This window comes from Nerophis lumbriciformis, linkage group LG02 (genome assembly GCF_033978685.3).
Source record: "Nerophis lumbriciformis linkage group LG02, RoL_Nlum_v2.1, whole genome shotgun sequence".
Lineage (NCBI taxonomy): Eukaryota > Metazoa > Chordata > Actinopteri > Syngnathiformes > Syngnathidae > Nerophis > Nerophis lumbriciformis.
The window spans coordinates 53,741,344-53,762,059 of record NC_084549.2 but is presented as its reverse complement, the minus strand read 5'-3'; the positions used below and the strand labels follow the sequence as shown (position 1 = coordinate 53,762,059).

Sequence of the window (20,716 nt, the reverse complement as noted above, 5' to 3'; positions counted from 1 at the left end):
CTCACATTGTGTTGCTAGTAGGCCTGGGCGATTATATAATCGTAATCAGTGATCGCGATTTATATTTATCATTATATGAGTTTGATCACGGTGATCAGCTGTTAGCATAATTCCTCGGTAAAACATGGCGGAAATACCTCAGTAGAAGTGGAAGAATATACCGCAGTAGTAAACCGTAGGGAAGCAACAACGCTTCGTATAATTCTGCACGGAACAATCTGCCTTTACTGATTGTGATCCTGTGTATGTTTTATGTGTTGCTACACATTATTTTACACTACCTCAAATTCAAACTGCACTTCGATGTATTTTCATTAAATGTAAGCTACAGTATTTGAGTTAAAAAAAATTATTCAATCTGGGTCTCCACTTGCTGTTTGCAAAACCAAAGGTGAGAAGTAGGGATGTCCGATAATGGCTTTTTGCCGATATTCCGATATTGTCCAACTCTTTAATTACCGATACCGATATCAACCGATACCGATGTATACAGTCGTGGAATTAACACATTATTATGCCTAATTTGGACAACCAGGTATGGTGAAGATAAGGTACTTTTAAAAATTTTTATAAAATAAGATAAATAAATTAAAAACATTTTCTTGAATAAAAAATAAAGTAAAACAATACAAAAACTGTTACATAGAAACTAGTAATTAATGAAAATTAGTAAAATTAACTGTTAAAGGTTAGTACTATTCGTGGACCAGCAGCACGTACAATCATGTGTGCTTACGGACTGTATCCCTTTCAGACTGTATTGATATATATTGATATATAATGTAGGAACCAGAATATTAATAACAGAAAGAAACAACACTTTTGTGTGAATGAGTGTAAATGGGGGAGGGATGTTTTTTGGGTTGGTGCACTAATTGTAAGTGTATCTTGTGTTTTTTATGTTGATTTAATTAAAAAAAAAAAAAAAAAAAAAAAACGATACCGATAATAAAAAAAACCTGATACCGATAATTTCCATTATTACATTTTAACGCATTTATCGGCCGATAATATCGGCAGGCCGATATTGTCGGACATCTCTAGTGAGAAGCACTGATGTATACAATTGATCAAAGAATACGAATACAAATAATAATTTACTATTTGAAAGTGATTAGTAAATGTTAACTTAAAATACAAGTTTTGGGCCCTTTTCTCCCAATTGCTCAGTTTAGACGGAGAATCCAGGTAGTTCCAACTTCCATTTATGGATGGTTGAGGCCACTGTGCTAATAAGGACCTTCAACGAAGCCAATATTTTTTCGTACCCTTTCCCAGATTTGTGCCTCGAGACAATCCTGTCTCGGAGGTCTACAGACCATTCCTTCAACTTCATTCTTGGTTTGTGCTCAGCTTTGCACTGTCAAGTGTACACTTTTCCAAATCATGTCCAAGCAGCTAAATTCAGCACAGGTGGGATCCAATTATACTGTATAGTACATCTCAAGGATGCTTAGTTTAAACAAGATGCCCCTGAGCTCACTTTTGAGCTTAATGGCAAAGGCTGTGAATACTTACATACAGTTGATGTTTTTGTTTGTTTTTAAGAAATTTGCACAGCACGGTGAAACAGAGGTTAGTGCATGTGCCTCACAATACTAAGGTCCTGAGTAGTCCTGAGTTCAATCCCGGGCTCGGGATCTTTCTGTGTGGAGTTTGCATGTTCTCCCCGTGACTGCGTGGGTTACCTCCTGGTACTCCGGCTTCCTCCCTCCTCCAAAGACATGCACCTGGGGATAGGTTGATTGGCAACACTAAATTGGCTCTAGTGTGTGAATGTGAGTGTGAATGTTGTCTGTCTATTTGTGTTGGCCCTGTGATGAGGGGGCGACTTGTCCAGGGTGTACCCTTCCTTCCGCCCGAATGCAGCGGAAATAGGCTCCAGCACCCCCCGCGACCCCAAAAGGGACAAGCGGTAGAAAATGGATGGATGGATGGACGCACACAAAAGTGTCATTTTGTGTACAATTTTGAGGACAAAAATGAACTATTCCATCTTGGAATGATGCTATAACGTGACAAAATGTGGAGAAAAAAAAGCGCTGTGAATACTTTCCGGATGCACTGTATCTACTTGGACCATTAACTGCAGTAGATAAAACCAGGGGAGACAGGGCCTTCTCTGTGGTCGGCCCTAAGCTCTGGAACACTCTGCCCCTCCATGTTCGAACTGCTCCCACAGTGGAGTGTTTTAAGTCTTGTCTTAAGACCCACTTTTATTCTCTGGCTTTTAACACTACGTGAGTTGTGTGGTCCTCTGTTGTCCTCTGTGTTTTTAAAATTTCAATTTACTGTTTTAATTGGTTTTACCCTTTAAAATCGTTTTTAATCATATTTATTTTATATTGTTTTTTTGGGTCCTCTGTTGTCCTCTGTGTTTTTAAAATGTTGATTTCTATTTACTGTTTTAATAGGTTTTACCCTTTGAAATCGTTTTTATTCATGTTTATTTTTTTATTTTTTTTTATATTGGTTTTATATGTATTTATTTTCTGTTTTTTTCAGTCATTGGTGGAGCTAAGGATAATATTTGAATATTGTTTTTAATATTGTTGTGCAGCACTTTGGAAACATTTTGTTGTTTAAATGTGCTATATAAATAAAGTGGATTGGATTGGATTGATACATAAAGTACATCAAGTTCGATTTTCTGCAACAATATAAACATAACTACATGAACAGAAAGAACAAGCAGGGAAGACGAGTGGCAGTGTTAGTGGTAGGGGCGTCCTAACCTTTTCCCTTCTGATACGATACCTTCCATGAGTATTGAGTATTGTCTAAAACCAATATTGATCAGATACGATATCAGCAGGAATCATTCATACTTTGAGGTTTGATAAAGTGAAATGAACCAAATACAAAACAATGTTGGGTATAAAAACACTAACCCATTTACTATTAACCGTGTGGAATAGACTATTGCTGGGGAGGGTTTTTTTTGCAACAATAATTAAGTTAAGCTCATGACACAGTAAGTTGAATTATGTGGACACATTTGTTTACTGTATGCTTTTTAATACACTTCTGCCTTGGAGACTTTGTACATGTAAGTAATATGCAACTTATTTGATACTTGTTATTATTGAAAAATGTGCTGTTTTAGACTGCAATATTTTACATTCAGAAACACTTATTACGTACGTACGTACGTACGTACGTCTAGCTTTTGTGCTATTGTGTGCATACATAGAGTAGCCTTTAGTCCATCATTTTTACCTTTTGTAAATGACTTGACTAAAATACAAGAAAAGACCAACCTTGTGTGCCTTTTGGAGGACATTTAGATGTTAACTGGCTTTGTTAAATGCTCTGCGCAAGTAAACACGCTGCAGGACTGCTTGTATATCAAAGATTATATCAAACATCTTACTTGCAAGCACATATAATCCAAACATGTTTTTTTGCTGATATCAGACACCGCTCATTTTTGGAGAAAGATAAACAAAAAAAGCATAAACAAGGTCAGTATCAATGCTATTAAAATGATCTGAGAGAACAAAATTGGGATCATGTGTACAGTAGAAATTATACTATAGTAAAATACTAGACCAGGGGTTACTAAAGTGGTGCCTGTCGGTAAATGTGGCCCTCTTGAGTTATGTTTGGCCTGCCAAAAGGTGGCTTTCCAAATTAATACTTACTCAAAATCATATGTCTAGAAAACTAGACCAAAGTGTTACTATCTTTCAAACGAGATGTTTGCCACTCCCCAATATATAGCGGTATGGGGCTAAACTCCTTATTCATGGTGCTGCTGTACACCCCTGTACGAGACATTACAATGGCTCATATTAAACATGATCAAGAATGTTGTTTCACAAACAAGATTATTGGCAATATTTTATTGAAAAATTGCAAAAAACACCCATATTGTCAAATATTGAATAACTGTTTTGAAAATAATTTGACCACATCTGGAAGAAAAGATCACCAATCACGTGACATTTGAGGACTGGAATGATACCATAGACCGAAATCGTAGTTGGATGTCCTCACTGAAGTGCCAGAAATGGAAATAATTAATCATATATTCATCCAAAAAAACAATGATAGATCAGCTACATAAAAATTATAAAAAAAAGGTTGAGGAGATTTCAAAACGAATTACATTAATTGGTTTAACAAATTCATTGTAATACTTTAACTAACCAGAATACCTCTAGTTTTTCTCTTTACATCACGCTGGATGAACACCTCTGTCTTGCTCAAGAGCTCCTGAGGCCTTTCGCTCAAGAGCTCCTGAGGCCTGTCAGCCTTGCACCTTGCTATACTTTAGGGCTATTCAACTTAACTTTTCAGAAAGGCTAAGGACCAGGACCCTTCACTATTGTTCTTATTTTGTATATTCCTTAGACCCAGTGTCCTCTGCAGTGGACATTTGTTATAGAATTCGGAAATAAATAGCTGTACCTGTCAATGGCTGTAAAACTGTCAAATTACTGGATTGACAATTAAAATTACAATATAAGAAGAAAAAAACATTAAAATTAAGATAAATAGTTATATTTGTATTTTATTGAGCAGAATAAATATTGAATCCCCAAGTATTTGGTAGAGAAAGCCGTGTTGGCAAGTCTTGTAGTTTCACAAGCGTTTCAGGAGGGATGTTGGTCCACTTCTCTTTCCAGTTACTCTTCAAACTATGAAAGTTTGGAGGTTTGCCAACTCAAAGTTTCAGCTCCCTTCACAGATTTGAACTAGTTTATCAGTTCCTTCTTGAATTCAACAGTGTTTCCCACCTTCTCTATCAAAGTTCTATCACTCACCTTTGTTGGACCCAAAGGTGGATTATTTTGCAGTCGTAGTCAATTTAAAAAAAAAGCAAGTCTGAGTCAGCTGTTTCGATACTACATTCTGCAGAATGATATTTGGGCAAACGGTTTAGTTTGTTACATGTAATGTTTTGGCATTATATCAGGGCTATTTTGGGTGGCACATTTCTTGAAAGTTAAGGACCAGTGTGGGCCTCATATCTTCTTTCATTGTTATTATTTTTCTACATTCCTGAGAACCAGTGTCCTCTGCAGTGGACATTTGATTTTTGTCAGTTACAAAATTCAGAAATAAATAGCCTTGTTTAAACAGCAGCAGCTACCTGCTGGTTTTAAAGGCTGACTGCAAAAAGCTAGTGAAAGGTCCTCTATATGGCAGATCTCTAGTGTTTTAGGCTGCAAAAATATTTTTCCAAATTTTGTCAACTGAACCCGGTCTGGTGTCATACTGGTATGGTCTACAAAAACCTAGTTGCCACTGTATTTGACATGTAAAAACAACTGAATTGATGTCAATGTTTTTTTGAATCCATATTAAATTATAAAACACCGAAAACCAATTTCGATATGTTATTAGGAAATCTCAGCAAATATTAATAAAAGGATTTAGAGTGGCAGTTGATTGGTCCTGGTTGGGTTCTTGCTCATGTTGATCATGGTCCAGCAGTAGATTGTCCATGCTGCTTTACCCAGCCCTTTGTTATCTTTCCAGCTCACTACTGTGATTTATTTTTTTGTTCATATCATCACTTGGACACTTCCTGTCCATATTGTCCCTCCTCTCACTGAGGATGAGGTCCATGTCAAACTTGTCCATCAAGGGTTGATCTCTAATTTCTAGTCCTCCTCCTTGTCTTGCGTGGATGCAGTTGTCGTCTGCTTGTCCACTACAATGTGGTGTAGATATACACAAAAACAATGACAAACAGGTTGAGGAACGTGCCAACAATGCCGAGCATGGCCAAGATAGACTCCTCTTGCTCCTCCTTGAGCTCCAGTGCTCGCACATCATCAAGGGTTACTACTGTGGTGCCCATAATGCTGCAGATCACCTAATCTGTCAAGGTGATTCGTATCTGGGGGAAAAAAAGAAGAAATTAAAATCTCACTATTATAACTATGACAAATTAATTAGGTTGATAGTGAGCAGATCACCCTGATAATTGTACCATATTAAAAACAGTTGTTGGATAGCGATCCTTTCACCAATTTACACACCCGTACTTGGAGACTTACCACAAGTAGTAGCTAAAATCCCTGACAACAGCAGGCTTTATACCAGCCCTTGCTCAGCACCAACCTTGGATTATCTGAGATGAAACTGTTAAATCACCAGTGGTTATGCTTAATAGCAGTCATGCCTGTCAAAAGAAGCATGATTAAATGCTGCCATTAGAGCCTTTCACATCCGCCCACTCATTTTCATGTGCTGTAAATGATTAAACACCTCAGGTGCTCGATGTAGTTGTTGAGCATCCGTCACGTCTTCCTCATGAAAGAAAAGACAAAGATTGTGTCGTATATTTCCTAATAGAGAAATGTTTCCAAAAAAAACGGTGGTGGGTGTATTTGTGAATGAAAAGCTTTCTACAATCCTTTCCTTTTATACCCCAAGCGGTCACTTGTGTATAAAATATGGCATTTGAAGTCAATAAAACATGATTTAAAAGAAGAGTCTTACTTATCTTAAGAGCAGGATGAAAAACATTGTTTACATCCTCTTAAAAACACATTGGCTTTATTACAGGAGAAGGGAGACAGTCTATAGATGTGTAATCCCAGTGATTGGTCAACAATAAGGGGAGGAAAAAATGGCAACATTGTCACTGTACTTCAGGGAAAAGCATGTTGTTTCTTCCAGTTCATAGCGCCACCAGTCTTGTCTAATGTCCCTGCAATCAGACCCTCCCATGTTGGTATTATTCCAAATTATAGTTTTAGTACCAGTAATTCTGCCATGGTTGAAGAAATAAGGATGAACCCATTTTTGTCTCACTGGATCTTCTTCCCTTGTCTCAACTCTTCTACACAATTCTCCAAACTCCCTCCTCATATTGTTGATAGATTTACACACCGCGCTTGTTCTGCCGCTTCCATCTTGCCTGCGTCGGATTCCTGTAGGAAACCTTGCAATTAGGGCTTCTCAATAAAGTCTCCTGCTCAGTCTGGAAGCATCCAACCCCAACTGATGTATCATTATGTCTGCGAGGCGTGTCGATTTCCCTGCACGTGTCTCTATGCCATCGAGCCTCCAAGTATGTCCCTGAATTACGCAGGTCTGATTGACCATATTCCAGAGGAGCACAAAAAGTCAAAATATTCCATGGATTAGATGACTGTGAAGAGGTAGTCACAGAGCCAGATAATCAGTATGGCAGTAGGGATCTTCACCCACCGCCAGTAACGGCAATGTTACGGTGGCTCCTCAACACCAGCGAGACACCGTGGGAAGACTGTGCATTGCATAACCAAGCAGAATGATGGAGAGAGAGAGGGAGAATGGCCCCTGATGGCTGTGGCAATGAAGGCGGATGGGGAGAAGGGGGGTTATGTGCGAAGAAGAAAGGAGGGTGGGGGAAACAACATTGCTCACGATTACGGTTTTCCCCTCCCCTCTCCCTGCTGTGGGGGCTGCTTCTGCACACACAAGCCAAGCTTCCACCTGAACAACATAAATGTAGAAAAAGGAGGTACAATCATCCCTAATGTCTGTTTGTATTCAGTGAAGCCCATCATCAGCTGTTGTTTTTGGGCAGAGGGATTGCACAGCGGTAAAATGAAGGTGCTTGAAGCAAACTGGAAGACAAAGCAGGAGGCGGTGAAAAGACACAGGGGGCATTATCTCCAAAGGGTGCATTCTTTAACAGCACCCATGCCCGCTTTGTTGTCTCTGGTCTTTGTTTGCTGTAAAACTGTAAAATGTGAAACACTAATGAAGTGGTTCGAATTTTACAGTCATCACCATTCATCATGTGCATGCTAACTCAGAGGTCTGCAACCTGCGGCTCCGTCATCCTTTTGCTGTGACTCCAGCTGGTTTATGCTTCTGAGTACTGTTGTCACTATGTTGTCTTTTCATAAATTGTCATGAGCCTTTGAGTTCTGTGTAGGAGTTGAGCGCATGCCGTTCAATTCTCTGAGGAGGCGTTAAGGGCAGTGTTTTTCGGTGACTCAAATTGGTGAGAAACTATGACACTTCGCTCAAGGGTCTTTAAGGTTTTCCAGGCCAAGGACCCCCAAACTGAAGTAGAGTTGGAGTGGTGATTGCCTACTTATTTAATTTGTCTAAAATGTTGGTCGTTGTTGTTGGATGGACAGGTCCTCGGATTATGAATGCGTTCCATTTTAAAGACATTGATGTAAGCCAAGTTTTATAGTGTAAATCAGATCTTTTACTTAAATGTACACACATTAACTCCCAAGTCATTCACACTGTACACAGAACACATGAAATACACTTATAATAGACAAATAGATTAAATACAGGAAAACAATATTAAAAAGAGAACAACTATTTAACAGCTACTTATCTAAAACAATCCTTTTTTTTTTTAAATCAAACTTTGACTCCCACCATCATGTCGTACATTACATTCTAAGAGCTCTCCAAAGCCAATCACACCAACTTCACAATAATACATCCGGCTTGTAAAACATCATGCCTGACTGCATTCAACTAATAAATAATATTTGGGGACGGCGTGGCGCAGTGGAAGAGTGGCCGTGCGCAACCCGAGGGTCCCTGGTTCAATCCCCACCTAGTACCAACCTCGTTGTGTCCTGAGCAAGACACTTCACCCTTGTTCCTGATGGGTGCTGGTTAGCGCCTTGCATGGCAGCTCCCTCCATCAGTGTGTGAATGTGTGTGTGAATGGGTAAATGTGGAAGTAGTGTCAAAGCGCTTTGAGTACCTTGAAGGTAGAAAAGCGCTATACAAGTACAACCCATTTATCATTTATTTATTTATCATTTATATAGATAAGACACACAGATACAATGATGAATACTTACTTTTATTCCTTATTCCTTCCGTACTCAGTCTCCAGCAAATAAATTACATGTACAGTCAAGTAAAAAAACTAATTTAAGTGGGTATGATATTCTGACAGTAAAATTGATTGGTGAAAATTGTGTTTTTTAAAGCTTATGCAAGAAAGTAATAATCTGCGAAATTTTATTTAATCAAATTTTTTGACAGTACTTAATGAAATACGGTATGAACTTATTAATGCCTATTATAAAGGCTTGACATTTGCATACATGATTTTAAAACAGAAAAAAATGGATGCAGTTACTCTTTCTATTGAACAGGAATGCCATTTAAAACACTAGCAGCCTTGTGGGCTAATACATTCGTGAGGGACTAAAAATGATGAGCATGCAAAAAGCTAGCTGCGTCGGCTGAAAACGGACACCCGGCAGGCCTGTGAAAACAAAAGGACTATAAAGAACTAGTCGCGACCCAGAAAGGGACAAGCGGTAGAAAATGGATGCATGGATAGATTAAGACTCAATCCCATTACACCCCCTCACTCACCACTGGCCCTCACCACTACCACTACACCCTCAAAATGAAGCAACAAGGAGTAGAGATTTGTAATCTTCCCTAGAATATGGGACATCACTTGCTACGTCACGTTCGGGTACGTAAGCAACTACATAGTTACGTTTGCACATACGTCCCACCTAGAGTTGTCCCGACACCAATATTTTTGTACCAAAATGTACATTATATATTTCAATACTGTTTGATACTTTTCAAAATAAAGGACCATAAAACATTTCCCTATTGGCTTCATTTTAACAGAACATTTATGATAAAACTAATGATTAAACATGTTTCTTATTGCTCTCAAAGAACAGTTTATTTATTATTAATTGTTTTACATATTAGATAAAGCCTGCCATAATCTAGAATTAGGTTAGATTAAATTAGAAAGCCTCATCGACATTGTATTAAATGCTTCATGATTGCCAACAGGGGCGGTATAGCTCGGTTGGTAGACTGGCCGTGCCAGCAACTTGAGGGTTGCAGGTTCGATCCTCGCTTCCGCCATCCTAGTCACTGCTGTTGTGTCCTTGGGCAAGACACTTTACCCACCTGCTCCCAGTGCCACCCACACTGGTTTAAATGTAACTTAGATATTGGGTTTCACTATGTAAAGCGCTTTGAGTCACTAGAGAAAAGCGCTACACAAATATAATTCACTTCACTTCACTTCACAATCTGTGCTTTAAGACAAATACAATCATTAGTAAATACCGGAAATGATAAGGCTAAAAGTACACAGATAAGACAAGTAGCAGATAAAACACGCAATGTTAAAGATAAAACACAAATAAAATAGTGGGATTTTATTATGAAATTCAGTCAATTCACTTGCATTAGTTTACGCTACGTGGGAGGTTTTGGCTGCGCTAATAATTTTCAAAAACCAGTAGTTGTTTGAACATCTATGTAAAATAATAACCGGTATTTTCCAAAGGCAGTAGTTCATCCATCCATCCATTTTCTACCGCTTGTCCCTTATATAGTAGTTTAGTATCGGTGTAACGTACAACCCTGTAGTCCCACATTACACAACAAGCCCGGCAGCTGTGGAGTTAATGGCTGAGATAGTTTTTGTAATCATTCATCATGGCTTGGTTGAAGAATAAACTACGAACTACACGAAGAAGAAACCGCCATCTACAACTGTTTTTCTTGTGAATTTTTTCAAGGTATGTAGCTTTAAAAGGATTTCACAATCGCAAGCTTTATAGTATAAGTATTTTAGTGTTATTATTTAGTGTTTTAGCCTAACGTTAGCTAGCGTGGTTAGCTGATTAACATTACAAACTAACGTGTAACTTATGCAGAAATTGTGGAATTTTCTCTGCCCCTACCTGAGCGAGTCAGAATCTGAAATGTCTCACCCTGAAGTGCAAGATTCATCCATTCTACCCATCGCAATGCCCACTGCCTCTGGCGACTCGACCATGCAGCCCATTTTTCTTCAAGTGCCTCCTTATTGTGCATCTTGAAACAGCCAAACCACAATTTTTCAGAGAGTCCTGTATTTCAGCTGAAGTTATTTGTGGATATTTATTTGCATCTCGAACAATTTTCCTTGCAGTTGTGGCTGAAATCTTTGCTGGTCTACCTGAATCCCTCTTTTTCCACTTCTTAATCAGCGTTTGAACACTGCTGATTGGCATTCTCAATTCCTTGGATGTCTTTTTATACCCCTTTCCTGTTTTATGCAGTTCAATTACCTTTTCTCGCAGATCCTTTGACAATTATTTTGCCTTCCCCATGACTCAGAATCCAGAAACATCTGTGCAGCACTGGATGAAAGATGCAATGGTCTGTCAGAAGCCCAGAAACTCACTGACCTTTTATACACACACCTTAATTACAAACAAACATGTCACAGTTGAGGTTTGGAACCTTGATTAGCCATTCCAACCTAACGTTTGTGTCAACTTTTGTGCATGTTACCAGATCAAAGTCACTTTTGATCAGGGTCATTTGGGTACTTTTTTTGTCATTTTGATTTGAAAAGAGTAAACACAGTTGTTTGCCAATAAATAGCTACACACAACCATTAAGCATGAGTGGAAGAAAGGTTTTTGTGTTATTCATATTCTCTGAAGACTGGCCAAGAAATCATAAATTCTCCCATGGTATGTAAACTTATGAGCATGACTGTGTGTATATATATATATATATATATATATATATATATATATATATATATATATATATATATATATATATATATATATATATATATATATATATATATACACACACACAGATATGGTGCTTTCCTTGCCAATTTTTTTAGCCCAATGCGGCCCCCCAGTCAAAAAGCTTAGACATCCCTGCCTTTTTTTCCCTCTTTCGCCAAGGGCTCGCTCTCCCCCCTCCAAAAACCATCTTGCGTAGCCTGCATTGCACTTCCAAAAAGTACTTCTCAATCAGTATTGTGGTCTTTGAAAGGGTTTTGCGGCAATTAAGGCCTTAAATGGCATTAAAAAACATTAACAATGTCCAGAAGCATTTAAAAATGTGTACAATTGTAGGCCTGGGTCTATATAAGTCAATAATAAATCAATTAATTGAATGATAAATGAAAATGGAATGAATAAAATAAATCCATAAAGAGTGGATCAAATAGAGCAAGATTTGGGGAAAAGGAACATTGTTGTCAGCATTCATGCTAGCGTTTTATCAACCCGTGCATTTGCTCAGTGCAGACGTGATCATGTGTACAAATCAATCAATCATCGATCAAAGTTTATTTCTATAGCCCTTATCACAAGTGTCTCAAAGGGCCATTGCACCCGGGTGACCGGTGCAATGAATGTCGAGTAGATCTAGTACACAGCATTGCTGCTCTTGCGACATGCTAGTTAAACTGCTAGCAAAACAACGAGCCAGTCACCACGGATTTCATTTGAACAATTAAAGATAGAAACTTGATAGTAAATAAACTCAATGCTCTGCTCAATGTTGTGCTCATTCAGGTCGATTGTGTTTTAACGTTTAGGGGACGTGCTGTAATGAAATAAGTAAACCTACTTCATTGTCAGTATAGCGGTTGGCTACGGGGCTACAATTAGAGACGTGACTTTTGCGAACTTTTGTTGAACGTCTCTTTCAAGTGAACAATGAGAACCAATTAGCAGTTGTAATTTGTTCGTTTGAGAGCCGTTCTTTATGCAAATTGTCCACGCTGCCTTCTCAGAATCAGAACGACAATCAGAATCAAAAGCTTTATTTATTGAAGGTGTAACGACATCACGGCGTTAGTCGTCTCAGAAGGCTCTATCCATGTGAAAGCTATCAGGCCACGCAGGCATTTTACTTTGGGGAGGAGTTTAACACCTGAAATTACTGGAGCCTTTTAGCCACTGTGTTTGGAATTAGAAAGACATATTAGCAACTGGAAAATAAAATAAAATAAAATAAAGTCAAATGAAACGAGCATGTAACGCATAAACATTTGGATGCACTTCCACGCAACTCTCGGGGGGAGTGATGACAAGCAAGATAAAGCGTATATAGTGATTGTCAAAGAAAAGGGAAATGGCCCCATTTTGTGGAATGTTCAAAATGGAAACAAAAGCCAAATTAGATTACCAATATTTCAAAAATAATTCTCACCATTAGTGTCTTTATTGGTGTAAAGTATACATTTTGATTTATCTTATTACTGCCACAAGTGATTGTTTCCTTGATGAAACAAGTTACTTAACAAAACATTTCTGTCCGTGCTTTCATTCCTTTTGTTTTGTTACACTAAGACGGTGTCTGCGAATACATGCTGCTTCTGACGAAAAGGGAAGCAGGGAAAGGAGAACCCAAAAATGCTACCGAAGAAAAAGATAAAAGCTATTGCTGGTCACCAGACTAGTATTGTAGCTGTATTTTCTGCTTTCGCTAATAATGATCAGATGAGCGATAGTACCTCAACATCCCCTGTACCAACTTTGGTCTACATCTTTTGCACTAGTCTTACAAAGAACAAGCACATTGATTGCTGTTAAGAATGTTTTGTTTGTGTAAAATCAGCCCTTCAATTGATATTTTTTGGTACTCATTTTGATTTGAATTCTACTAATTTATTTAGGTGGTATTTATGTTGTTACAAAATGCCATTTTATGTCATGCCTTTGTGACAGTTTTGTTTAATTTCAGATACATTTCCAGCATAAATCAATATGTCTGTTATTATAACCATATCATAGGTTACCACCAGCAAATTCATCCAATACAAACATTTTTGAAAAATAAGAATGTGATTTACAAAGAAATACATATTTTAAAGGGGCTCAGCTATTTGCAACTTGCTCTGTTAAATTTTTTTTGACAAAAAATATAACAAAAACACCACCAGCTATCTTACACTACAAATAGTAGTTACATCATTACGTGCTAAAAGCTGTAAAGGGGAACATTATCACAATTTCAGAATTGTTAAAACCATTAAATATCAGTTCCCAGTGGCTTGTTATATTTTTCGAAGTTTTTTTCAAAATTTTACCCATCACGCAATATCCCTAAAAAAAGCTTCAAAGTGCCTGATTTTAACCACCCGTCTATTTTCCTGTGATGTCACATAGTGAAGCCAACACAAACAAACATGGTGGAAAGAACAGCAAGCTATAGCAACATTAGCTCGGATTCAGACTCGGATTTCAGCGGCTTAAGTGATTCAACAGATTACAAATGTATTGAAACAGATGGTTGTAGTGTGGAGGCAGGTAGCGAAAACGAAATTGAAGAAGAAACTGAAGCTATTGAGCCATATCGGTTTGAACCGTATGCAAGCAAAACCGACGAAAACGACACGACAGCCAGCGACACGGGAGAAAGCGAGGACGACTTCGGCGATCGCCTTCTAACCAACGATTGGTATGTGTTTGTTTGGCATTAAAGGAAACTAACAACTATGAACTAGGTTTACAGCATATGAAATACATTTGGCAACAACATGCACTTTGAGAGTGCAGACAGCCCAATTTTCATCAATTAATATATTCTGTAGACATACCCTCATGTCAGCAGGCCAGGGAAGCTAGGGTCGATATTCTTCTCTTGATCATCTTCGGGACGGTGTGAGCCAAGACATCCAGGGGGGTTTAGCTTGCTCGTCTGCGGGAACAAACTGCCTCCATTGCTTGCCGTGCTACCGAGGTCCTTTGTCCCTGAATTGCTCACACACTCCGGCAGATTCAATGGGGGTCTGGCGGCAGATTTCTTTGACTTTATCGTTGGAAATGCATCTGCTTTGAGTGTCGCAGGATATCCACACATTCTTGCCATCTCTGTCGTAGCATAGCTTTCGTCGGTAAAGTGTGCGGAACAAACGTCCAATTTCTTGCCACTTTCGCATCTTTGGGCCACTGGTGCAACTTGAATCCGTCCCTGTTCGTGTTGTTACACCCTCCGACAACACACCGACGAGGCATGATGTCTCCAAGGTACGGAAAACAGTCGAAAAAACGGAAAATAACAGAGCTGATTTGACTCGGTGTTTGAGAAAATGGCGGATTGCTTCCCGATGCGACGTCACGTTGTGACGTCATCGCTCCGAGCGCGAATATTAGAAAGGCATTTAATTCGCCAAAATTCACCCATTTAGAGTTCGGAAATCGGTTAAAAAAATATATGGTCTTTTTTCTGCAACATCAAGGTATATATTGACGCTTACATAGGTCTGGTGATAATGTTCCCTTAAGTGATCAGAATATAATGCTTAAAATCCTTTGAAAAGTTTGCGCTCCCTAGACATCTGCGTAAAGGTTGCAAACAGCACTTTTTAGTGAAACCCACTGAATTTTGCCACGATCGACTCGAATCACCACCTGTGGGTCCTGGGTACTCACGACATTGAAAACCTATCAACATCACTGCTCATTCTAGCAGTGATCAGTAAAGTAATCGCATGTGATGTCAGTCATGTTATGAAAATTTGTTTGCGTGCGTGTGTGTGTGTGATGACGTAGTATAACTTGACGACAGAAAGCTGTGGAACAGGGACGTTAAATTGAGGGTTGCATTATGGCTTATGATAGCACTGTGATTATATGTATGAGTGTACGTGTGTGTTACTGTGTACATTGTTTGAGAGTTAATAAAACATTTTATATTGTGATACATATTATATTTTTTTTAAATTGCGCTACCAAAAACATTTTATCTGTGATCCAAGTGAAAAATCTAACTGTTCAGCCCTGCCTATTTAGCATAATTAATTATTGACCTTTCCAATCAAAATGGCAAAAAAAAATTACATTATTAAAAATGTTTTATTGCATTTTAAAGGGCCACTTGCACTGTTATTATTATATTATGATTAGTGCCCAATATTGGCCAAAGTTAATGTAAACTTTTCCTCTATTCAATATTCCATCCATCCATCCATTTCCTACCGCTTGTCCCTTTTGGGGTCTCGGGGGTTGCTGGAGGCTATCTCAGCTGCATTCGGCCATAAGGCGGGGTACACCCTGGACAAGTCGCCACCTCATCATAGGGCCAACACAGATAGACAACATTCACACACTAGGGCCAATTTAGTGTTGCCAATCAACCTATCCCCAGGTGCATGCCTAATATTATCATTGTCAAATGCTTTAAATTAATTTTCAAATATACAAGATTCCATGCATCCATCCATATTTTCCCGCTTGTCCCTCTCGGGTTTATCATTGTCAAATGTTTACAATGTTGTCTATACAGACAATTGTATGCTTTTGACTATATACAGTATAATAACCATCTGCAGTAGGGGCATTACATTTGTTTTAAAATGTATTAAAAAGCAATTGATTTTCTGAAACCTGACAATTATGTATTTTAACGTAGGCCTGGGCGAATAATCAATTTCATTGATTAACTCAAGTTTTTTTTGTTGCAGACGATTTAACAAAAAAAAAAGGTGATGTCTCCTCTTGCTCCGAAACGTTCTTTGGAGCTTCTGCCCTCCCCATCATTGTCTTACCGTAGATTCACACACATAGCAACAACATACTACAACGAGAGCGAGATGTTTGGTGTTGAACTTCTGCTGTAGATTCCCATTGTTTGCCAAATAGAGGTTCATTTGAGCCTTGTGAAATATTTTCTGTCTTTGGGTTTATCTTTTCAAAGTCTCTTATTCCATCCCATTGAGTTGAAGACATGCTCATATTGTTAAGGTCATTATATTACATTATAATTATGAGGTCTTTTTCTTTTATCGTATTTTGATTCATGTTGTGTGACAGTATTTGTCATTTATATGATTTTTTTTTTTACCATTTCAAGGCAGTATTGATGTTTATTTTGCCACAAAAAAAGTGTTTTGTTTTCCTGTCAGCAGTCTTTGTCATTGAATGTGATGTTGTGTGTTTGTAGTTCTGGACATGGCACGTCATGTGCCTCTGTACCGGGCGCTGCTGGAGCTGCTGAGGGCCATATCAACCTGCACATCTCTCGTGCCGCTCTTACTGCCGCTGTCTGGTGACCGAGGGCAGGAGGAGGAAGAGGATGACGAAGAGAACTCTGAGGGACAGACTTCGGTTGGGATGCTGCTGGCCAAGATGAAGACATGCGTGGACACATACACAAACCGCCTCAGGTTAGATTGAACACACTTGCTAAATTGATGACTCTGCGAAGTGTGACACAAATGAATGAGTGCATTCTAGGCACTGAAAGACGGTCTGTTATTCAAAATGATTAAAAACAATGTGTTCCTGAGGTCAAATCTTTACAACATTGATTTTACTCGTATAAGTAAGATGTTGTTTTTTGTTGTTTTTTTAATTTTGGGGTCAAATTCCAAGTTGTTCAACCTCCAATGAAGTCAAGAGCTGGCCTTTGTATCTATCTTTTATCTATATCTCAAAAGGGTGAAGAAGCCCATGTAGAATGTCAATTAATGACAGGGTGCTTCCCAGCCCCTTTTGGATATTCATCTTTTAATTCTTGAATTTCATACTTACTATTGAAAAAGATAATTGTCAACAATTTTTTCCCTATTAGTTTTAATACATAATACTTCAAATTAAATTCAAATTAATTCACATAAGAAAATGTAAAAAGAACAAAACAACTTTGTATTAGGGGTATGCCTCCTAAAAAAATTCTGCTCAGGTCGCCAATTTAGCCCTGTGTGTAAATGGTTTCAATGTCACGTCTGTTATAGTTTCCTCCAAATGTGTAAATAATGTATTGATTGTGCAGCCTGTGGTGTACTACGACTGAGTAAAAGTTGCTGTATTCCAGGTCAAAGAAGGATAAGAGCAAAGGTGTTGTAAAGACAGATAGCTCGGATCCAGAGCCTGAGGGCCTGACCCTGCTGGTGCCAGACATCCAGAGGACAGCTGAGATAGTCCATGCCGCTACCACGAGCCTGCGGCAAGCAAACCAAGGTACGCACGTGAGGATTCCTACTTCAATTGTCCAGCAGGAGATTTCACCTTCTGATCAAAAGTGTGGGTTAAATCCTCAGCCAATAAAATCACAACATGAAGCAGGTTACATTTTCCGTTTTGTTTCCTACCTTAAACGGAGTGTAAAGGAGTACTCACACAAGGCCAGTCATCCATGAGAGAAGGGGTACGTGCCTGGGCCCAATTAAAACCTGGAGCACGGCACGTTTGGCTAATGTGAGTGCACTGATCGTGCCAAAGCATGGAACTAGAGGAGCAGCTGCGATACAGTTGATTACGCTGCACTGTAAAGGAGGTATCCCATTACAGGGGCATAAACTGCATGCACGTTTGTGCTTGTACCCCTCAAAGCTGCAAACCAAGGGGAAACACAGTATTGCAATGTCATACTGTGTCCACGTAGCCTGTTTTGGTCAAATTAATTCAAATATATGTTCAGTCAAAACTGTCTATGGCGACCACTCAAGGGACACAGAAAAGTTACCACTCCAGACAAGTGACCATGACGAACTCGCGTTGAACTTTCTGCAGGAAAGCACAAAACAATTCATATTGTTGCAAGTTTGTCCTAAAAACAGTAAACATTTGAATAACATCAACTGACCTCTAAATTCCACCAAGTGCACTTTTATAACAGCTGCGAAGCCGATACTTTAGGTTTCCGCTTTAGTCATTAGTCAACTTCCAGAAGCTTTGCTGCATTGCATGTGTACTTCGTCACATCTCCAACGCTCAGCAGCAAATACGCAAGGATTCCATTTTCACAAGGTTCCACTGCAAAGCCGCAGCTTGGCACTGATGAGGTAGACATGGACAGGAAGTACAACACAAACTAAATAATCATATGGATTTTCAGAATGAAACGCTCAGTATTCAATAGTAGCTTACTCATGTTAACAGCTCGTAAATCAAGAAAAAAAAACAAATCCATGCAAGTCCATCCTCATCCCCTTCTCCAGTTGAAGCTTCTGCCTGTTTGTTTTCAAATTTATTTCACATACCAATCGTCTCGTGCCATTTCACTGGGAGAAGTGAAGTGACAAAGTGAAGTTATGTCGCACTGTGCAGCAGCCGGTGAATGTTAGAGGAGCAAGTAGCAGCACAGCCACAATGCAAATGCCTTCAGTGAAATTTGGGGCTGAGACTCAGTCTATCAACATCATCATTGCATCACATTTTGATAATAGTGGCCACTATATGGCGTAGGAAAAATAACTAATCCAGGTGGAAATATAAGTGACCACTGGCAGCGTGAAAACAGGTGGCCGCTAACAGGTTTGGCTGTAAATAATCCATTGTTCATTAATCACAACAGTTGTGAGTGAAGGTCTTTGTTCTTGTTAACTGTTGAAAGTGGTTCAAATCAATCCAAATTTGAGAAGATGTTTTGTTCTTTGTAGAGTTGTGATTTCAAAAAAATAAAAAGAAGAGTATGCAGTGTTGCAATGGCGTTCGTTTCAACGTACAAGGTGCCTTTTCACTCTCACAATTTTTGTTTTCATCCATCCTGTTGAACAGAGAAGAAACTTGTAGAATCTTCAAGGAAGGTGTCCAGCAGACCCAAGCCCCTTTCTATCCTGCGCTCTCTTGAAGAAAAGTTTGTTGCTGCCATGAAGAAGCTACAATTTGGTGAGATTTTTATTGGATTGTTTATAAAGGTTTACATCTGCAATGTTATGTTTATTTCTATGTGTGTGTGTATATACGTATATAGAAAATTATATAAAGATTACTGTTTCAACAACACATCATCAGTAGGGTCAAACTAACATGTCATACGATGGTCTAATCCCAGCTCATGTTCCCTATTAGTCAGTGAACAATCCAATCTGTGAATTCTGCTTCACAATAATAGGAAGAGCCGACATCGAAGGATCAAAAAGCGACGTCGCTATGAACACTTGGCCGCCACAAGCCAGTTATCCCTGTGATAACTTTTCTGCTTGAAACCCAAAAAGCCAGAAGGATATATATATATATATATATATATATATATATATATATATATATATATATATATATATATATATACCGTATTTTTCGGATTATGAATCGCAGTTTTTTTCAAAGTTTGGCCGTGGGTGCGACATATACTCCGGAGCGACTTATGTGTGAAATTATTAACACATTACTGTAAAATATCAAAAAATATTATTTATCTCATTCGCCTAAGAGACGAAGCAAATGGCAGCAATCGTCACACACACGTCAGCAATCGTCACTCACACGTCAACCAATAAGAATTCGGTGGAGGAGGGTCATGGCAGAAGTGCATTGTGGGTCATGGGATGCTAACTGCTATATGCTACTGCCATAGCTATGAAAATGGATCACATCAACATTGGCGGTAACTTATAAAAACTGAGAAGGGCTGAACTAAAATGGCGAAAAGAAAATCATATACTGCAGATTACAAGCTGGACGTAGTGAAATATGCAACAGAGAACGGCAATCGAGCAGCAGAAAGAAAGGACATACCAGAGGCGAGACCGGGGAGGAAAATTTCATCGGATTTAGCGATCGGGAGTGACAGATTGTTTGGTAAACGTATAGCATGTTCTATATGTTATAGTTATTTGAATGACTCTTGCCATGATGTGTTGCGTTAACAAAGCGGGCACGTTCTCAGTTGGTTATTTGTGCATCATATGGCGTATACTTATTCAGCCTGTTGTTCACTATTCTTTATTTATTTTAAATTGCCTTTCAAATGTCTATTCTTGGTGTTGGATTTTATCAAATAAATTTCCCCCAAAAATGCGACTTATACTCCAGTGCGACGTATATACTGTATGTTTTTCTCCTTCTTTATTGTACATTTTCGGCCGGTGCGCCATATACTCCGGACCGACTCATAGTCCGAAAAATACGGTGTATGTATATATATATATATGTATATATATATGTATGTATATATATATATATATATATATATATATATATATATATATATATATATATATACACATATATATATTGTCACTGAAGGCATCAAATCTACGAATGTGGAGTTA

The 20,716-nt window shown here is 38.5% G+C and overlaps 1 protein-coding gene across 3 annotated transcripts in view; it reads left to right on the top strand.

Annotated features, from left to right (window-relative positions):
• Positions 1-20,716, top strand: part of birc6 (baculoviral IAP repeat containing 6) — a 195,409-nt gene that overhangs the window by 140,256 nt on the left and 34,437 nt on the right. For all 3 annotated transcript variants that reach the window (XM_061964628.2, XM_061964627.2, XM_061964626.2), the window contains exons 65-67: positions 16,663-16,885; positions 17,536-17,681; positions 19,221-19,331. In XM_061964628.2, the coding sequence (XP_061820612.2) occupies positions 16,663-16,885; positions 17,536-17,681; positions 19,221-19,331 (480 nt within the window). The remainder of the gene's footprint in view (positions 1-16,662; positions 16,886-17,535; positions 17,682-19,220; positions 19,332-20,716) is intronic.